At 36.0% G+C, this 20,989-nt stretch overlaps 1 protein-coding gene across 4 annotated transcripts in view; it reads right to left on the bottom strand.

The window, feature by feature from the left end:
• CNX5 (co-factor for nitrate, reductase and xanthine dehydrogenase 5) overlaps positions 1 to 17,381 on the bottom strand; it is a 75,434-nt gene extending 58,053 nt beyond the window's left edge. For all 4 annotated transcript variants that reach the window (XR_016042704.1, XR_016042705.1, XR_016042706.1 and 1 more), the window contains exons 1-3: positions 17,062 to 17,381; positions 16,531 to 16,623; positions 13,009 to 13,064 (exon numbers count right to left, since the gene is read on the bottom strand). Coding sequence is in view for 1 of the 4 variants with exons in the window: in XM_006829420.4 (XP_006829483.2) it covers positions 13,009 to 13,064; positions 16,531 to 16,623; positions 17,062 to 17,329 (417 nt within the window). In the remaining 3 variants the exon portion in view is untranslated. The remainder of the gene's footprint in view (positions 1 to 13,008; positions 13,065 to 16,530; positions 16,624 to 17,061) is intronic.
• Positions 17,382 to 20,989: the final 3,608 nt, after the last annotated feature.

The following is a 20,989-nucleotide window of genomic DNA, read 5'->3' as shown; positions in this document are numbered from 1 at the left end:
AGTTATCAAACACGGCAGAATAACCCTTCATGTGGCCTCATCAAACGGATCCCCATATGGCGCCCCGCATTTGACCTATGCAAGCTAGCTTGATGCCCCCACATAGGCATGCTAGCTGGCATATGCAGGCACATCACTCAACATGGTGCACCAGCATATGCAGCAGCCTGCCCGTGGGCAGAATAATGCCCACTAGCCCCAGCAGTTTGGCCAACCCCTTCCCCCAACAAAAAAAGGAACCCTTAGAACCACTTTTCCATGCTTCAAGATAACTAAAATGCAAACAAAAAAAAACAAGAATCAATTGTTTTTTCAATTTTGAAGATTTCGATAAAATTTGTCGATTTTACACCTGCACAAGATTTCAATAAAATTCAAACGAAAACACATGCATATTCCGATTTCCTAAACAACCCTCCATGACACATTTGAGTGGATTGAGGCAGACCTATAAACGATAGTCGTTTTCTTGATTAATAGACTACTATCCAATGCAGTTAGGGGCAGTTAGGGGGGATAGTCCATTTTCTACACTAAATGAAGTACATCTTGATTATTCATGATTAGGGACTTTTGGATGCATATTTTATGTCTACAATGAGAAGTCTTTACGTAATTTGCACCGAAAACAGAAATTTACAGTGTTCTTGGCAATGAAGAGCATTATAAAGCTTATAGATGTTTCAGACCCAGAACCAAGAGGATACATGTACCCTGGTATTTTTTTCAAATGAAACCTTATTTCATGTGAGTGTTCTCGTACGCAATGAACCCAATGCATAGCAAGCACTTTCCTCTTGCCAAATTGGGCATACAGTAGTGTTATTATGAACAAAATCGAAGCCCTCGAATGAAGATACATATATCTATTATATTATAAGCAAGAAGGTGAGCCTACAAGTGTTCCTTTTATTGTTGAGATGACCCTCTTTATTCTTGCGACAAGTGTCCCTTTTATTAAACTAACTTGATGCTACTAACTTCCCGGTTTAAAATATACAAACATCCCGGTATGAGGACGTCATCTTATGGGGCCCCTTAGCAGATCAGATCCTATGCCATTGGAGTTACCTTATGAAGAAAAAGATATGACTGCTAACAGCAAGGAACAAGATGAGAATGGTGAAAGAAGATAATGGCAAAGAAGATAATAGCAATTAGAAATCCAAGTTATGTCTCATGAATTAGGAATGATCAAACATTAGTCATATACACCACCTCCATGCTTTCACAGGAGATGTTGCTTCAACTACATGATCGTTGCACCCATATTGGAATATGGGAGCTTTTACACAAGTCCCACTCTCAAGTTTCCAATGCACAAGTATATCAATTGAAGGTTGGTATACAAAATACCAAGCATAACTCGTCCCCCAACAAATTTTCAGCCTACTTCAAGTGGACTTGTAATTTGCCCAACTTTGCGAACAAATCAGGCAGCAACAATGTGTTGGTATCATTTGGACAATACATTCGATGTGTGGAGCCATGGGACAGGAAGGCTCTTCAGCTACTCACAAACAATCTTGAAGTTCTTCATCCTCCAACCATGACCAACATGAATCCCTAACCACTGCAATGCCACAACTTGATGTCCGGCCTTTCAATGATGATTCATGAATCCCAAATTCCGGTGCAACAAACCATGTCTCAAGCGATGCAATAAGCTATCTAATTGATCCCCAGTTAAGTTTGAGAGCAAAGAAAGAAGGTAATATTCAAGCATAAGATAAAGTAAATGTAGATGTCTTTTTTTTCATTCTATACAAATCTGATGCAGGGAGAAAAGGGGGGAAAATTAATCAACAATAATAGAGAAATAACATGGCTGTAAATCAAGCAAAGAGAAGAACTTTCTTCTTTCATAAAATCAAATTTATTCCAATAACATATGCCCCCAAAAATATGATACCCAACCTTTTATAAGGTTATGAAACCCTAATTTAACTTGAGATCCAAGTAAACATGTAAGACTCTAAAAAACCCTTAAAACAATATTATAATTCTAAAAATACTCATGCGAACAGTGACATGTGAACAGTAATGTGTGAATAGTAACACGTGCACAGTAACTGTGAACCATGAACAGTACTTGAGAACGGTAAATAAAAAATAAAAACCCTATAATCCCTAAAAAACTAAAAAAACACCCTAGAAATAAACCCTAAAACTAAAACTACAATATACATCCTTGAAATTGAATAAAATTTCAAAATAAGAAGAATTTTGCCCTCCATTATTCTCCCATGGTTGGAGAAAACTCATCCTCGAGTTTTGAAGTGTGTTAACATGAACTCAACATCAAAACCACCTTCTTCAACCTTCTTTTTCTTTCTCCGCTCAAATATTATTCGAGGTAAAAGAATTCCTCAAGAAACAGATCTTGATATGCATATTGAGAAATCAATGCAAAATCATCAAATATGGATTTCCTTGAACTCCCTTTGAAAACTGTGTGGGAAACTTCAAACTCAATTTTTTGTTTTCTAAAGGCTTATCTATTTCATTACTCTCTGAAACCAGGGCCACAATTTGCAGATTCTGAGCCGACCACACTTCCACTGCACTATTATGATTCCAATTCAGATTGAAAATGACTCGGCCTTGCTTGTGAATGTCATTCAGAATCAATGCAATGCTCCACGGAGGCTAAAGATGATTGTAGACAATTGTTGCACCAAACTATCTTCTCATCGATGGTCCATTATACATGTCTTTCATGAGGTTGTTGATGCCCTAGCTAAGAGAGCAGCTGTTGGCCCCAGTGCTACTGTGTGGCGTCATAGACTACCAGATTTTCTTTCCTCTTTTTTATTACATGATCTGGCGCAATTTCCCTACCATAGGGTTGTATCTTAATTGTTTTTCTCTGATTTTTTATTTAATAAAAAACGGGTAGGGGGCCTTCTCCCCCACTTACTTACCCAAAAAAAAAATGTCCTAAATCTCCTAAATGTTCCACCTCTTTGATATCCTTAAGATCTTTAACTTTTTCTTCGTCATTGATTCACCCACATAATCTCGATCATCATCATAGATTGGATCTTTTACAAGATCTTGTTCATCATGTAAGTATGTATCGAAAATTGGGGGCATATCTCAACAACTTGTTGATTTTTAATGCGACCTACACTAAAATTTACATCATTCTCCTTTAGATCATATAGATCAACTAAATCCCATGATTTGTTTTCCCAAACATGAGGCTCCCAACGTGGAGCGCGTGCATCAAATAGGTGGTTGAAGGAAGCTTCATCATTTCACCCCAACTCTGAGTCGGACTCTGATTCGCGCCATACTCCTCCCGATTTGGATCTATCCCCATAGATTCCTCTTCGTTAAGGGCACGTTGTTGCGGGAGCCGCTTGCGAAGTAATAGCTCAATAACCCTCTCCATCAAGTTGTTGATTTCCTAACACAATTGGATTAGATCGGCATCCCTACGGCTAAGACCTCCACGACAAGCCATCGCAATATCCAGCCGTCCTCAAACCACACACTGATACCACTTTGATGCAAGGAAAATTGAAGAAACATAGAAAAAATCAGCAAGAAACACCTTGACACAAGCAATTTTGGAGAAACCTTAAGGCTTTCTCCCACCCAAGACTCAACCCTTAGGCTTCTTTTACAAAACAAAGTCTTTATTTTCTTAAACAGGAATATATGAATACCTCTCCAGCCCATCCACCCCCTTATTTATAATAAAAAAATTTATTGTTTTGAATAATATTTGTCCATACAATTGACTTTTTGACCAAATGGTCATCACTTATGTATAACTTGAAACTAAACTCCTTAACTTAAATTTAAATTTTGTAATGACAAATTTACCCCTGTGAATAGTACCCATGAATAGTATTCATAAATAGTTCCCATGAAATAAACAAAAAAATATAAAAACCCTAGAATCCCTAAAAAAATAAAAAACCTAAAAATAAGCCTTAAAAGCAAACTACAATATACATCCGTTAAAGTTGAATAAAAAAAAAACATAAGAACATTAGAGCTTATTTTAGGGTTTTTAGTTTTTTAGGAATTCTAGGGTTTTATATGTTTTTGTTTATTTCATGGAAACAATTCATAAGTACTATTCATGAATACTACTCACAGGTACTATTCACAGGGGAAAAATTGTCATTACGAAATTTAAGTTTAAGTTAGAGAGTTTAGTTTATACCTAAGTGATGACCTTTTCGTCAAAAGTCAATTGTATGGACAAATATTGTTCAAAACAATAATTTCTTATTATAAATAAAGGCGTAAATGGGCTGGAGAGGCATTCACGTATTCCTCTTTAAGAAAAAAAGACTTTGTCTTGTAAAAGAAGCCTAAGGATTGAGCCCTAAGTGGGAGAGAACCTTAGGGTTTCTCTAAAATTACTTGTGTCAAGGTGCTTCTTGCTGATTTTTTTATGTTTCCTCAATTTTCCCTGCATAAAAATCATGGGTCAATGTGCCCTATATATACATAGATCCCTATAAGAGTTACACTATTGATAGGTCAACATGCATAGGAGTTACAGCCATTATGCATAACTATTACAGCAAGAAATCGTCAAAATTATGGTAACTATTACAGTAGAAAAATCACCCAAGTATGATAATAGTAGGAAAATCACCTAAATATAGTAAAATATTATACACATTATTATAACATACAGGTTTCTTTAATGGATGTGGGGCACATAACAGTCACCACACTCCCCCTCAAGCTGGAGCATATATATCATAAATGCCCAACTTGCCCAAAGGAGCCTTTAGTCGAACATGATTAGAGGCCATGGTATGTATATCTTCCAATTCATTCTCGACGCGAACAAATGGAGTGCATATTGTATTTGAAGCAACATTTTCTTTGACGAAGTGACAGACGAACTCAATATGCTTTGTTCTTCGATGAAATACAGTATTAGAGTCGATATAAATTGCCGCTTGATTGTCGTAATGTAGAAAGGAATAGGAGGAGATACATTAACACCAATCTCTTGAAGAAGAGAATGGAGCCAAATTATTTCACATGTAGGCATGTAGCACTTGCTATTACTTGATACCCGGTTTATGCTGAAGATCGAGCTACAAACTCTTCTTCTTACTCTTCCAAGTGACTAAATTACCATCCACAGTCATAAAGTAACCACTGATAGATCATCGATCAAGAGAACACCAGCACAATCCACATCACATAACCGTGTACATCAAGGTGACCATGACTGGATATAGTAGCCCTCTCCATGGAGCAAATTTAAATATCGTAAAATGCAATAAACAGCATCCAAGTAATGGGAACAGAGTGTGCATATATTGACTTGCCATGCTTACAGCATATGCAACGTCTAGCTATGTGACAGTTAAATAAGTCTACCCACTACTCTCGGATATACACCAGAGTTACTTAGAGGCTCTGAATATTAATCATATCGTTTGTGATTAACCTCTATAGGAGATTCTACCATTTTGGCTCCAAGCATTCCTGTGTTAATGAGAAGAACAACAGAATATTTGAGACAAACAAATTCCTTATTTAGACCTAACCACCTCTATTCCAAAGAAGTATTTCAATGGACTAAGACCCTTGATGTCATGAACACCCCCAAGAAATCTTTCACTTTTTGAATCTTGTGATCATTGTTTCCTATGTGTACTATATCATCCACATATTTTATTAGTATTATGGTAGAACAAGAATCACTTCTAACAATATAAAATGATCGAAACACTTCTCTGAAATCTGAACTGATATATTACCATGCTGAAATTTTCAAACCAAGTTTGAGGTGACTATTTCAATCCATGTATAGCTTTTCTCAACTTGCAGACCTTCCTTTTCTCCCCTTGAGGATAAAACCAAGGTGGCAATGCCATATATACTTCCTTTTGCAGATCTCCATGAAGAAAAACATTCTTCACATCTAATTAGCGAAGTGGCCATTTCTTGTTTACTGCAATAGATAAAGTATCTGTACTAATTTCAATTTTGCTTCAGAAGCAACTCCTTATATTCAACCCATAACCGTGTAAAACCTTTAGCCACCAGACGAGCTTTGTCTCTCTCAATCAAACCATCAGGTCTGTGCTTCAGAGTATACACCCACCTGCATCCAACTACATGTTGTCCTTCCAGCCAATCAACTGCATCCCAAGTTTGTTGCTTCTCTAAGACAATCATTTCCTCAATCATGGTTACTTTCCATTGTAGATGAGCTAATGCATCAGCAACTTTGGTGGGAATAGGAAAAAAGGAAGTAGCAAAAGTATGCCCAAAAGCAAGGTCCAAGTGAAGCATAAGAAACAAACTTACTAATCAAATGAGAAGTACAAGTTTCTTCTTTTCTTATAGCAATAGGTAAATTGAGTGGAAAAGGTATACAGGTAGAAGGAGAAAAAGTACTTGATGAGTCAATGAGGAAGTAGTGATTGTTATAGGCAAGAAAGGTATAGAATATAATTATGTGATTTTTGTTTGGGTAAAACTAAGGTCCAGGGCATTTTGCTGGAAATGAAAAGAGTTTAGGATAAAACTTACTTATTGATAAAAGAAAATCTAGATGATTATGTGAGGTTGCTAGAAATATAAGGATGCTGGACAAGAGTAGAGTTTGGAATAAAAACTTACTTCATGGTAAACGAAAGCGAGATGATCTTGCTGGAAATGAGGTTTGCTGAAACACCACAGCTTAAAGCCCAAGAAAAAGGAAAAATCATGATTCTAGGATCGCTGGAAGTAATGGATATCCTAGGGTTTCAAGACCTGCTCTGATACCATGTTAAGACTAAGAAGAGAGAGAGAGCAATATTCAAACACAAGATAAAGTAAATATAGATGTCTTTTTTTTCTTTTCAACTCTATATATATCGTGGGGCAATGTGCTCTTCATATACATATGGATGCCTATGGGAGTTACATCTTAGGTAGGTCAACATGCATAGGAGTTATAGTCATTATGTATAATTGCTACAGCAAGGAAACACCCAAATATGGTAACTGTTACAACATGCAAATCACCCAAAAATGATCACTATTGCAGCCGAAAAATTATTCAAATATAATAGAATATTATACATATTATCACCACATGAAGGTTTCCATGATGAGCATGAGGCTTGTGCAGGTTTCTTTAATGGACGTAGGGCCAATAACGGTCACTACATCCCATAATCGAGGAAAGGTAAATTAGTTGCTGGTGATGGCAAGTCCACCCTACATCTGATAATCGAGGAAAGGTAAATAGAAGATGCATTGATTCCCACTCCTTTTAGGTCCCTACATCTGCCAAACACATTTCTTTTAACTTATATCAAACATAATTTGATTTTTGTGTCAATCTTGAGATCCCTCAAAGATGACACAGGCAACTATTGCCACATCATGAGGACTCTCTTAGCATTGTTATAGCACTATAGTATTTGCATGTCACTAGGCCCACCATTGTATTTTTTGTGAACCACATTGTGCAATATATGCATTCACCCAGGACATCATATGGAAGCTATGAAACGCATACTTCAGTACATCAAAACGACAACCAATCATCATCACCATCAAAGCCTTATCCCAACTATTTGGGGTCGGGTACACGAATCATGTTCTGTCATTCTTCTCTATCAAGAATCATACAGTCAGTGAGACCATAAGTCCCTATATCTTTTCTCACTACTTCTACCCATGTCCTTTTAAGCCTTCCCCTTGCCCTTTCAAAGCCTTCCACTTGTGCCAAATCGCACCTCCTAACCGGTGTTGTATTGGGACTACATTGTACATTGCCCACCCACATAAGTCTACTTTCCCTCATCTTATTGTCTATTGAAATCACTCCTAAGTTCTCTCGAATGTAGTCATTTTGAATTCCATTCTTTCTTGTTTGCCACACATCCATCTCAACATCCACATCCCGGTTACACTCATCTTATGGGTATGTTGTTTATTGACCGCCCAACATTTCGTCACATAGTTGTTGGCTACTGAAGCAGAATCGGTTCGGGAATCGCCGAACCGCCCTATTGCGGCAGTTCCCTGGGTTTGGGATCGGTGTCCGTGCAATGAACAAGAGAGGGAACAAGATCCTTAGGTTTATGGGAGCAAGATCCCATATCGATGGGTTCGAGGTTTTGACTGACAAGAATCTAACCTCCATTACACATTAAACGAGGTTGTCAAGTAGAGCTAGTACAGGTTCCCTTGGTTAAGGGATCGAGATTTCTGTTTGTCATAAACGGGGTTCCTCTCGTTCTAATATTGAGATTCTTCAAGTATAGGAATCAAGGTCCTCAGTTGATTGGCCCCAAGATCCGCAACTACCATTGGTTAAGGGAACGAGTCTAATATGTATGCTATCCTCTAGTTAAATAAATCTATAGTAGCCCATTTCTATACATCACATGTTTACATGCTACTTGATAAATGCGAAACACTACTGAACACTTTACTGTATATGTCCATTGTCCATGCTTCAAAATCCAATATGCACATATGAACGTATGACAACCTCTAATTAAATAAATCCATAATGCCCTATTTCTAGGCATATATGCTACTAGATGCATACATGATACTTGATGAAATATTAAATACTTTAGGCACATTACCATATAGCCTATGGTCCATAGTCCAAAATGTAATATGTATTGCATCCTATGTTTAAATAAGTGCATCAAACCATATTTGCATGCAACACATGCCTATATGCTTGATAAATCTAAAGCGTATGGATTATTTTGCTACTTAGTCTGTGGTCCTTAGTCCAAAATCTAATGTGCATGACATACGCTATTTAATTAAATGCATAATACTAAAATTTGATACAGCAAGTGCCTATATACTACTAGATAAATGCCAAAAGTATAGATCACTCTATTAGAAAGTCCATAGTATACTTATGTACTCCATTTTTATATATACTCCAAATCCCATTAGAGGTATAACTTTAATAACCTAGTCCCTCGAACCACCAAGATATTCTTCACACATAAATCCAAAAAATAATCTACAAGTACACAAATTGGATTTTTTCTATCATTTTAATCAACTACATACTTAGATCACCAACACGTACCACCCCCCCGACCTTCCCTCTTCCCCGCCCAATTCCCCCTCCCTTTATATTAACCCTTGGGCCCAAAACCAGCCCACACAAATCCTTCGCCATTAGCTTGTGGTGATTGTAAACCTGGTTGCTCCTCCCACACTCAGGTATGTGCGCTTATGCTCTTTCCCTGTGTATTTCTATAACTCTTGTGTGTGCATAAGAGAGGGAGAGAGTTGAGTGTGTGTGCACAATAGAGAGAGGGAGAGAGAGAGTTGAGTGTGTGCATAGTAGAGAGACAGGGAGAGGGAGATGTGTGTGTGCGACAGTAGAGACAGAGTTGTGTGTGTGTGCAGTAGAGAGAGTTGTGTGTGTGCACAGTAGAGAGAGAGTTGTGTGTGTGATTGAAACATGAATGTTGCATGGGTTTTCGATGCATTGAATTTCTAAGATTTATGTGATAAATATGGATTTAGGATGAATGGTGTGTTGGTTACTTTGTCTTCATTTGACATTTTATTGGATAATCTGGTATTTGATTAGAATATGAATACTGAATTTGTTGCTCTATTATAAAACTTGCCACTTGCATTAATACTGAATTTGTTGCTCTGTTATAAAACTTGCCACTTATATAAAAGGGGGGAGAGAGAGAGAGATGTAGTAATTCGAAGAGAGAAGTGTAAGAATATTGTGGAACTGGATTCATCTGTTTTTTAAAGTAGATTCCACATATATGGAACCCAAAATTATAAAGTACCAAAACCTTGGACCATGTTTGATGGGAAAGGGAACGTGATCCCCTTTATTTGGGAGCGAGATCCCAAAATTGAAAAACCGGGGTCCCTACGAGATCCCTAGGAGGAACCGTGGGATTGAGGTTCTGGAGCAGGAACGCCACCGTACCCCCATGGTTCCCTTAACTATGTTTTGTCATATAAAGCAACCAATGATGGACACAGTATTTCTTATCCTACTTTGCTCTTTCTTCACCAACATCTGTAGCAGCAGTTGCCTTCTTCGATGCTGATTGGGCGAGAGAACTCAACATTCCTATTTTAGGGTACTATGTCTAACTAAGTCCTAATCTCGTGTCCTGTAGTATTCAAGAACAATAGATTATTGCTCGATCTGGTAACAGAGGCCGAGTGACATTCAAAGGCAGCAATTGTAGCAGAACTGTCTTGGATTAGACATCTTGTTACTACATTATATCAAAACATTTCTCAATCATTCGTTATCTTCAAGTTGTACCATGTTAACCACAGCAAAACTAAACATGTAGAGATTGATCAACACTTTGTTTAAGAAACAAACGAGGATCAAGAACTTGAAGCACATTTTGTCATCATTGAGCATGGACCGGCAGGTATTTTTACCAAGGCGCTTACCTCCATCAAACATTGGTTTCTCAGAGCCAAAATATCCATGGTCATATTCCATGTACAGTGTGAAAAGCTTTTAGGAATAATTGTTGCGGACAAGGATGTAATTTTTTAATATTCATTATGCATGAGAGCAATCTTCATTATATTTAGGGAAAATTATGTAAATATCCATTTTATTTTCTATTATTACGAAGATACCTAAAACTTTTTGTTATTATACATATGTCCATTTTTTGAACTTCATAACAATTTCTAAAAAAAAGACGAAACGATCCATTTTCGATTTTTTAAAAACCAAAATGGGCCTCATTTTGGTTTTTGAAAAACCAAAAATGGCCATCCTTAGCCCCCAAAAAAACACCCATTAGAAATTGATCATATTATGCCCGAAAACTATTATAATTATTAGTTTCTGAATGATTATTACCAGCTTCATCTGCAACTCCAGTAACGACACTACCAATGCTGGATCTTTAATAATTTGGAGACTACCCAATTTTTTATTGGGATTGCCGATTGTAGGATCACCGGCCATTTTATCCTTAAAAATAAACTGTAACCTAATTAATTTTACCAGCTTCGCCACTAACTCCACTGTCAGATGCGGGATCTTCAATATTTGGGGACACTAGATTCTCTTATGGCATTATCGCAACCACCATTAGCACTTGTATGATCACCTTCTCTACCTAAAAATCTTACAATCAAACCCAGAAACATCCATGTGATAATTACTGTCTCTCTGCATCATTGGCATGAACCCCATGCTCACCCTCAGCGCGTTCCATACCACTTGCAGACAGAAGCTTCTCAGCCATTGATGGCCTGCAATCCATTGAGATTTCGAATTTTCAAAAACCAAAAATTTTAAAAATTTCGGTTTTTGAAAAACCAAAAATGGGTTAGTTTTGTCTTTTTAAAAAAAATGTGTTATGAAGTTCAAAAAACGAACATATGTGTAATAACGAAAATTTTTAGGTATTTTAGTAATAACGGACAATAAAACGGATATTTACATTATTTTTCCTAATATTTATCATGTATAAAAGGTAATCTAGTAATCTAACCAACCCTAATTCATTTGTAACGCTTTATACATCCATAGAGTTGGAGATCCAACATCAAGTGACACGGGGGTTGGACGTCATATCTTTGCTGCTATACACTTCTTGTCTTGTATCGTAACCACAACCTCAACTTCTCTCAAGGGCGCATCCTTTGACAACATTGAGGGGGAAACTATCTCTTCATGGAAAGTTTTGGCATAGTTTAACATTGGCAGCCTATTGAGAGGGAAACTATCCAACTTATTAAATTCAAGAAGCTTGTTATGGGATTGTGCATTTCACGGGCTAATTAATTTATATATTTCAGGTAGGATGAAACTAGGGTGACAAGTGCAAATGAAAAAAAAAAAACCAGAACATATATACATTTCCAAAAATTCAACGGTATGCAAACATATGCAAGCTTCCTGAGAACTATGCCATGCAAGCTATTACTCATCATGAATGTCCTTTTAGAAAAAAATAATAATAATAATAATAATACTTGAATGCAAAAGAAATAGATTTTACAAAGAAATGCTTGTAATTTAAAACATTTTTGTGAATTTTCAAAGCAAATAAATTAGGTTTTAAGACCCGAAACTAATGCATCTTAGATCATAAGGAAAATCGTGCATATTGTTTTCAAGACTTATATCTGACTGATTTTTATTAATGATCAGGATGAATAAAATCTTTAGGTGCTAAAAGTCAGGATTTCACAGCAGAAAGCCATAATTTGCATCTTAATTTTATAGCTTTAATTCATTTTTGAAAATCAAGGAAGCAGCATTTGTCGTCTTAAAATTTCACAATTGTTTTTTAGTACCCATCCAGAACATGGGTGCACTATGGGCCATTACATGGTTTGGCAACCCACTGTGTTAGTCAGATAATTAATAACTTCAGTGATGAAATCTGCCAACTAAGATAAATAAACAAATAACCTAAACTAGATTTTGAAAAATCTATATCTGGATATAGTGGTCTGCCCATGTTAATTAACTAATCAATCAATCTAATTAGCAAAAATACATGTCAGTAGAAGGGGGAAAAAGAGCATGTGGGACATGAACCAATTGGGTTAAAGCGAGGGACCACACCCACAGGTTTCTTTAATTTTCATACTTATATGTTTTAGCCCCATGATGGGCAATGGATGCCAAAACGACACCCATCACTCCACAGGAGTTCATACCCTCAAAGAATAACATGCCGCCACAGGTTCCATCTTCTCCACTTTCTTCTACACTCCATTCTCCCTCCTCTCTTTTTGAGTTACAGGCAAAAAAACAATTTGCAATAATGAGTTTATCTAGAAGTCATATGATCACATGCATGCATGCTTCCCAAGCACTGTCGGGGATTGTGTCCATGTGCATTTCAAAATCTCAAGAGAAAAAACACAACTAAGCATATCCATAAAATTCATCCAGAACAGGAATACCAACAAGTGGAGTTGTGGACTTGAGAAAAAGTTCATAGAATGAAACAATATTCTCAAAATTACCATTATAAAAATATATTTCCATAATTACTATCAATAAAGTACCTGTCGATGTAGATTATTAAGTTCAACCACATCATGATCAACAATACCAATGCAACCTATAAAAGAGAACAAGCAACATGTAAGGACAAAGGAACTTAAAATTAAAGTTTACAAGAGAATCTTTCACCTAACGGTGGGAAGAAGTTACTCCATTTAAAAGCATTATCTGTGTATACACATGTAATTTGTTGATTCACTTTTAATCATTCACATGGCAAGCTACGTCAAATATGATCTCTCAAGACAAAAAGATTCGACCATTGGGTGGAGCCCGCTACTCGGGCCCATCAGGCCAGACCTAGGATAAGGAACCTGGCCCAGTTATTGATCAGGCTGTGCTCGGGCCAAGGGCCAAGGCACAACAAGCCAGAACCCTAGGGCCATTGGCCAGGCCCGGCCAAACAATTTGGGAAAAGAGCCCAATCCCTCTAAACGAGCTAGCAATGGGTTGGCCCAACCCTAGAAACGATCAGAGAGAGAAGAAAAAATTCAACCACAAAACCCTTAAAAAGATCAAATCAAAAGCTTCAGTCAACAAGAGAACCATCAAAAAGACACATGTTTTCGCAAAAGAAAGCACCGAAATTTTCTCTGCGACGAACACACTGTGAAATTCAAATGCTACCAAAACTCATGAGAGGATTCACATCATCAACTTTTATATAATAAATAAATAAATAAAATACAAATGAAAATATCGATTTCCTGCTCTTAGGCGACATCGGTTTCAGGATTCGAACTACCCATGCAAACCTAAACATAATCTAGCTCCCATCTCTCTATCCATGCATGTCTCCCATCTCACAACCTTGTATGTGCATCATCAGCAAATCCCACCGATTTAGAACTCGTATGTGCTCTCCAAATCAAAAGGAAATCCAAAACTGGTAAATGACAACCTTACCCCATAAAAATTAAATAATGCAAAAAAAAAAAAAAGTAATTACTCCAAAATTCGTCATTATTTTCATGTTATACTTTATAGAGGCCTAATACAGCAAAATTATGCAAAACGAATAAATAGCCTTCGTAAACAATTGAAAGACTATCTAAATACAACCTGAAGCATCCAGGTAGGAGATATGGATGAAAAGTTATGCGCCTCAGATGATAACTACATCACCTTAATTTACTAAATTTTACCCCAATTTACTAAATTTTAAAAGAAAATTCAAATCATAAATAAAAGGGCATGAGCCCGATCATCAGGCTCAAGCCTGGGATCTGGATTGGCCCAATTTAAATTTAAGAAAAGGGCCTCAACACTATGCCCAGGCTCAGGCCGGGCCACAGCAGCCTGATTAATGTCATTGGGCAGCAATAGAACCAGGCCAAGCTCTAGTGGATCAGGCAGGGTATGAGCCGGATTGAGCAGCCTGGGCCAGGACACACGGGTTAGGTGGTTGGAGTAAGCCCAGGCTGCAGCCTAGCCCTACACAAGAAGAACACAACAACCGCATGCAACGACATAATGAGTCGAAAATCTAAAGAAACACAACTTATCAAGCCATAAGAGGGGACTAGCAAAAGATTACATTTATCTGTTGGCTTTCACAAGAATCCAACTCTAATGCTGATCAAACTGAAAGAAGTTCTTGGACACTAACCAGTTATGTCAAGATGACACCTTGGAGACTCATACCCCCTCATCCACTGGATAATGTCACAGAACATGCAATATATGCCAACTGTATCCACCACATCTATAACACTCAGATTACATTAAAAAGAAAAATACATTTTGAAGAACAAACATCGCAAATCTCATCTCAACGTCGTTGCGCACCTTGGATGTAATTTTTTGCATAAAAGGCATGATCCAAACACACCCACAGATTCTTTAGCTAGAGAATCCTTCAAGGGATGTCATTTCCATCACCCTCACCCTTGGTGTATAGGTTTTTTAGGCTCCCACGGTAGCTTAATGCTATTTCTTATTTTTTCCTTCAATTAAAAAAAATTCATAAATCTCATGGAAGACCATCGCTCTTTGTCCAGTGACACTGCACCTCAATGTAATGTCAAGGCTTAAGTGATACTGCCAACACCTAATAAGTAGTAACTGACATTTAACATTATCCGATGTTTGTAGCTGTCTCCTCAACTAGAACATCAAAAATAGATCGTAAAGAGATGATGATGTTAGCGGAAGCAGAGTGACTGCACAAACACTGTAAAATCATGGATGCAGACTAATTAAGAGTTTAAAAAGGATATGGACAGAAAGCTCCAGCTAGCTCTTCAAAGCTAAGAAGCAAAGTACTGATGCAACTATCGCCACAAGATATTTCCCTATGTTGGGATCAGTGTGTTAAAGTTAGAGCCATCTATATGAACCCAAAATTCCTTATCCAAAGGGAAACATTGCAAGTGAAATGATACAAGGACCATAGCCAATATTTCTCCACCGATTTCTTATAGAGAAAAGAGATCAAATTTCACTCTCAAAATTGGTTTCCATATTTACAAATCAGAAAAATCAAGTTCACACGAAATCGTAAGAAATCACATGACTATAGTCAAATTGGCAGAAAGTCTACAAAGACAAAAAAAAAAGGTTAACCAAACCGAAAAGTTTCTTATAACTCAACAGAAACAACTCCAAAATTCATAGAATTCAGCAAATGCAAAAAGCTTGGACAAAACTTGAATTGCATTTGCATTAGGCTGCAACTAAAAAAACCATTAATAAAGAAGTTTATCAAAAACACAGGTCCACCAGCCATGAAATGTCTCCACAACCATCAAGAGAGGCGACACTACACAGATGCCAACAGTGTTAAAAAAATTGACTTGGCCAAGGTACTCACGACCTGGCCGAGGCGAGTTACTCAGGCGAGTCCGAGTAACTCGCTCGAGTCTGGATCATTTTTTTTAAAGAAAATGAATAAAAATAATAGTTATATATAATATAAGTGCCTTTTTTATCAACAAAATAAGAAACGCCGTGCTGGTTAGTGCACCTTACGTTAGAGGGGCTCTTTATAAGAGGTTTTGACCTCGATTCCTGGAGAGGTGTTAATTTTTTCTTTTCAAAAGTTGAACACCAACATTAAAAAAAAGTTGACGGGTGGGAAAAAAAAGTGTGAAGGGAGGGATTCGAACTCTGGTTGGAGTAGAGTTCACTCATTCGTGATAACCAGTAAACCATCCTAACACATCTGACATGAATTTGCGGAAATATTATACTTAAAGTTTGAAAATATTGTGTACAACTAACTCGCCCAAAATTCGTCTCGGTTCATGGCCGAGTTACCTCGTCCGAGTTTTAAAAATCCGGATGCCAAAGGTCATTTTACGAAACTAGAAAATCTCTTATAGGTTTGTGTTCATGCACCGCCAGAGACCTGAATAGTAGTACTATATGCACAAAGAATGTGTGACACAATACAATATAATGTCTTCAACCTCATTAATAACATTCATACAAGAATTAAGACAACTTCATCCAATAGAATGCAGAAGCCGATTTAATACATAAAGACGAGGTGAATAAATTCCTCTTATGCTTCAAAGTCTTACCAACACCACATGCCGCAAGATATAGTAGAGCAGGTGACCCCAATCCTCCAGCTCCAACCACCAAAATTGAAGACTTCAAGAGATTTAACTGCCCTGTATAGGAAGTAAGAAAAGATAAAATTACAATCAGAAATAAACCTTACCAAGCAGAGTTAGCTGACCATGAAAGTCCACCCAACTTGCTTGAGGAAATGTTTCATTATTATCCCCAAAGAAATAAATAAACAAAAATCAGGCCATCAAAATTTAAGAATCAAACTCCCCAAGAATGCGAAAAGAAGTCACTCATGCAAAATTGGACTAACACAAGCCACAGCAAATAATTTCATCATAAAAACAATAAACACAAGTACAGTTAAAATGACTCAATCCATTTAAATGATGTAGTAAGACTTGTACATAAGAATTTTGACTATTTTGTAAAAATTAAATGCTGAAATATTGCGAAATGCTAAAACAGATGTATGATCTCTATTAAAAAAAAAGCGGAGGGAAAAGTGGCAATAAGAATGGAGGGAGAAAAGTGGCGACCTTGTACACCGAAAGAAGGAAGCAAGAGGTGGCGACTGTATCTGTATATATCTTGCGGAGTCAAAGAAGCAGAGGCGGAATTGCAAGAAGCGGAATGATGAGGATCACGAACTCCCTCCTCCTCTGCGAAATGACCACCATCATGGAGCTGGGTTTCAATGACGTTTATACGCTTCTCGATCTCAATCTTTTGCTGTTTAAGAGACTTTAACTCTGCGAGAATGCCGGCCCTTCTCCCTTCCCTACAATCGCACTCGCGCCCCTCCATTTTCTCTCTCTCTCGCTCTCCCTCGCTTTTCCTTACTTTCTTCTCGCCTGCGTAATCGGCCGCCTCTTTTTTAATGGAAGCCCACTCTTTGGGCTACAGGCCGCTTCGGCTTCTTTCCGCCTGAGGACGCATTGACCAGTAGTGGGTTGAAATTCAAAAGAGTGAGGTTTGTATAAGGCCGAGGCTCTAAACAATCAAAATAAGATCTATTCCCTCCAAGGGAAAATATTTAATGAGGCCATTTACTTTTGGTATAAAATAGTCACAATTAATTTTAATCATTAGATGTGAAATTGGGTTACTATATTTATTTTATTGACCAAACTTAAAGTACAAAAAAAAAAATTCAAACTTTATAACACATCTAAGCTATGAGATTTCAGATCGAATGGTTGTAAGCAATTGTGACTTTCCTGTATCAAAAGTAAATGGTTTCATTGTATACAATCTCATTCTCTAATAGTATTGAAAGATAATTTTCTAGTAGCAAAAATATTTATGATGATCAGACAATTTATATTTATTTAAAAAAAATTAAGTATATATATATATATATATATATATGTTATATTTAACATTATTACAAAAATATATTTTAGTTTATGTTATTTTATATATATATATATATAGATATATATATATATATATATATATATATATATATATATATATATATATATATATATCTATATATATATATATATATATATATATATATATATAGATATATACATTTTTTGAACAGGAATGTTTTCGGTTTTTCAAAAACTAAAATTCTTAAGGCTTTTAAAAAACCAAAATTTAAAAATTCTTAGTTATTGAAAATCGCACTTTATATTTTTATAATTTTTTAAAAATCCTAAGAAATATCTTCCCTTCTCTCTTTCAAAATAAAGCAAAGGCTTTCTTGAACAAAGGCCATTACTTTGAGTTCAATATAGGATGATTGAACAAAGGCCATTACTTTGAGGTCAATATAGGATGAGAGAGGTCATACGATAGTAGTTGAGAGAGCGCAAGAGATCTTCCACTTTCAATGCTCGAATAAAAGTCACGGTTTTGCGGTCAATACAAGAAGACATACAGTTTTCTTATGCTTCATATGAAATCAATCATTTGAGAGAGGGAGAATAACATACCCTGAGAAACTAGGGTTTTGGAGTGGTAGCTCCTTGCAAGCCTCGAAATAGCAAACCCTAACGCCAAGGAAAACAACAACTACAGAGAAATAAACCCCTCTCTCTCAACAATTGGGGGAGCTGCCATACATGCTCTGTCTGTGGATTGTTCTAGAAGGTTGAAAACGTCCATTTTTAAGAGAAAAAAACCCGTGAAAACATGCCGCTGAGTATTTTATTCAGCAAAAGAGTGATTTACGTAGTGACTTTAAAATTTTAGGTAAAATACAAAAGGGGTTTATCTTGAACAATCCAATTGAGGCGCACCCTCAAATTTTATAATAACATGTAATTTTGTTATAAAAAATTATTAAGATTATCTGAAAATCTATTTTTAACTCCAAAAATGGTTAAAATTAAGTAGATCTATAAACATACTAAAATCTTGAAAATAGACGGTTTAGATAATGTGTTACAAGATGCACTATTTTTTGGAGTCAAAATCTTTTTTTTTCATATTCATACATCTTGATGTCAAGATGATCAATGAGTGGGTTTTTTCAACATTAAAACAATCTTTTCAGATGGATTTTTGAGGTTATCTTTAATTCTACTTTTTAAGGTTGCAGCAACCTTCTATAAACTTTTTCCAATACAAAATGTTCTATTTATATGCGAAAATTAGATCATCCCTCCTTTTTTATCGTTTTCAAAATTGCCCTCAGTCAACTTGATTTTTTATTTTTTATTTTTTTTTTTTTCTAAGTTTTTGTTAAAAGTGTAGTACCTTAACGTTTAGGGCACTGCCCTACTAACAAAAAAGTAAAGAAAAAAATGGATTGACTAAGGGGCAATTTTGAAAAAAATAAAAAAAACGCCGGTTGATCGACCTTCTTTATAATTTCTGCCTAAGAAAGGGGCATTTTCTATTTTACCTAAAATTTTAAGGTACTTATGTAAATCACTCTGTAGCAAATGGTGTTAAAGAGCGTTGGAGGCAGGAAAAACGTTTGCTTTATTTTGTTAGAGAGAGAAAAGAGATGAGATTTTTAATATTTCCAAAAATAAAAATAAATAAATTTGGATTTTCAAAAACTGAAATATTTAAGAATTTCGGTTTTTGAAAACCAAAAATTTTAAATATTTTGGTTGTTGAATAATGAAAAAATGGGCAGTTCTGTTTTTATTTAAAAACAAAAAAATGTAAAGAAGTTCAAAAACAGATATATCTATAATAACGGAAACTAAAATGTATTTTTATAATAACAGTAAATATAACATATATATATGTAATTTTCTCTTATTTTTAATTATTAAAGTTTAAAGCTTCAAAAATAGTATAAATCGAGCATATCTATAAATATTTGAAAATATTGAAAATCAACAGCCTAGATAATGCATTACAAGATATACTATCTCCTATCGATTTGAGGGATTTTCCACATTGAAATAACTTCTTTTTGTGACTTTTTTAGGTGTACCTTAATTTGATTATTTAGGGCCTTAACCTTATATATACTTTTTCTATTTGAAAATCATTACCATATAGGTATTTATGAGAAAATAAATCCAGATTTTGAGTTTTTTAATGTTTACATCTTAGGTCTAAAACTAGGATGGCCTCTATTCAATTTTAGGGCATTTATTCTTTTCTAGTGGTACATATAGAATAAAAAAAGTTTATATTAAGTGTCAATTTTAAAACGTAGAAATAAGGAGTTCCTCACAAATCCACATGTCCTTATGTAAAAAAACCTCCATAATTTTTATTTGTTTTACAATATTGAAAGCTCTCTATTGATAGTTCAAAAAGCATACAAAAGAGAGTTACAACACACTTAAAACATCATTACAAATCACCAAGTCAGCAAGTGAAGCCCCCTTTTTTGCTATCCCATCGGCTATATCATTGGCTTCTCAATAGATATAGTAAAATGAGACCCTCATAACTGCTACGAGATCCATGATATGTAGCCAAACTTGTCGCATCTGTACCACATGATGGTATTCAAAGAGCCTCCTTCCACCATGAGAACTACCTCCATCTGTCTATCTTTCAAAGTCTTCGATCCTTGCAATAGAGAGGTCATCTCAGCCTCATTTGCAATCAAAGTCCCGCAAGGTCCGACATAGCAAAATACAATATTCCCATTCCAACACCTGCTCTCATCAGATTTTCGTAAGAACTACCATCAAAGTTTAACTTAGAGCAACCATGCATTGGTAGGGTCCATTTCATTTTCGGTATATACTTAGCCTTCCTCAATTTGAAAAAAATAGGGAGATTAGCCAAAATATCAATTTGACAAATTCCTAAGCCTTTTTTCAAAATTGATAACCAGCTCCACATGCTATGCTTAACGTTGAATAACACCCTCTCAAAAGGAAGTGAAACCCCATCAAAGATCATGCGATTCCTCTCCTTCCACAACTCCCACATGATTGTCCCTCTGAGGATCATCCAAAACTTCATATCACCCCCAGATAACTTTATCCCTAAAAATTGTGTTAGAATACAATCTAGAGAAAAGGGCACAACTCA

The sequence above is a fragment of the Amborella trichopoda genome, chromosome 10 (genome assembly GCF_054954075.1).
Source record: "Amborella trichopoda isolate Santa Cruz 75 chromosome 10, AtrichopodaSantaCruz75HAP2 v2.0, whole genome shotgun sequence".
Lineage (NCBI taxonomy): Eukaryota > Viridiplantae > Streptophyta > Magnoliopsida > Amborellales > Amborellaceae > Amborella > Amborella trichopoda.
Note: the sequence above shows the minus strand (reverse complement) of the source record. Positions and strands in the feature narration are given on the sequence as shown.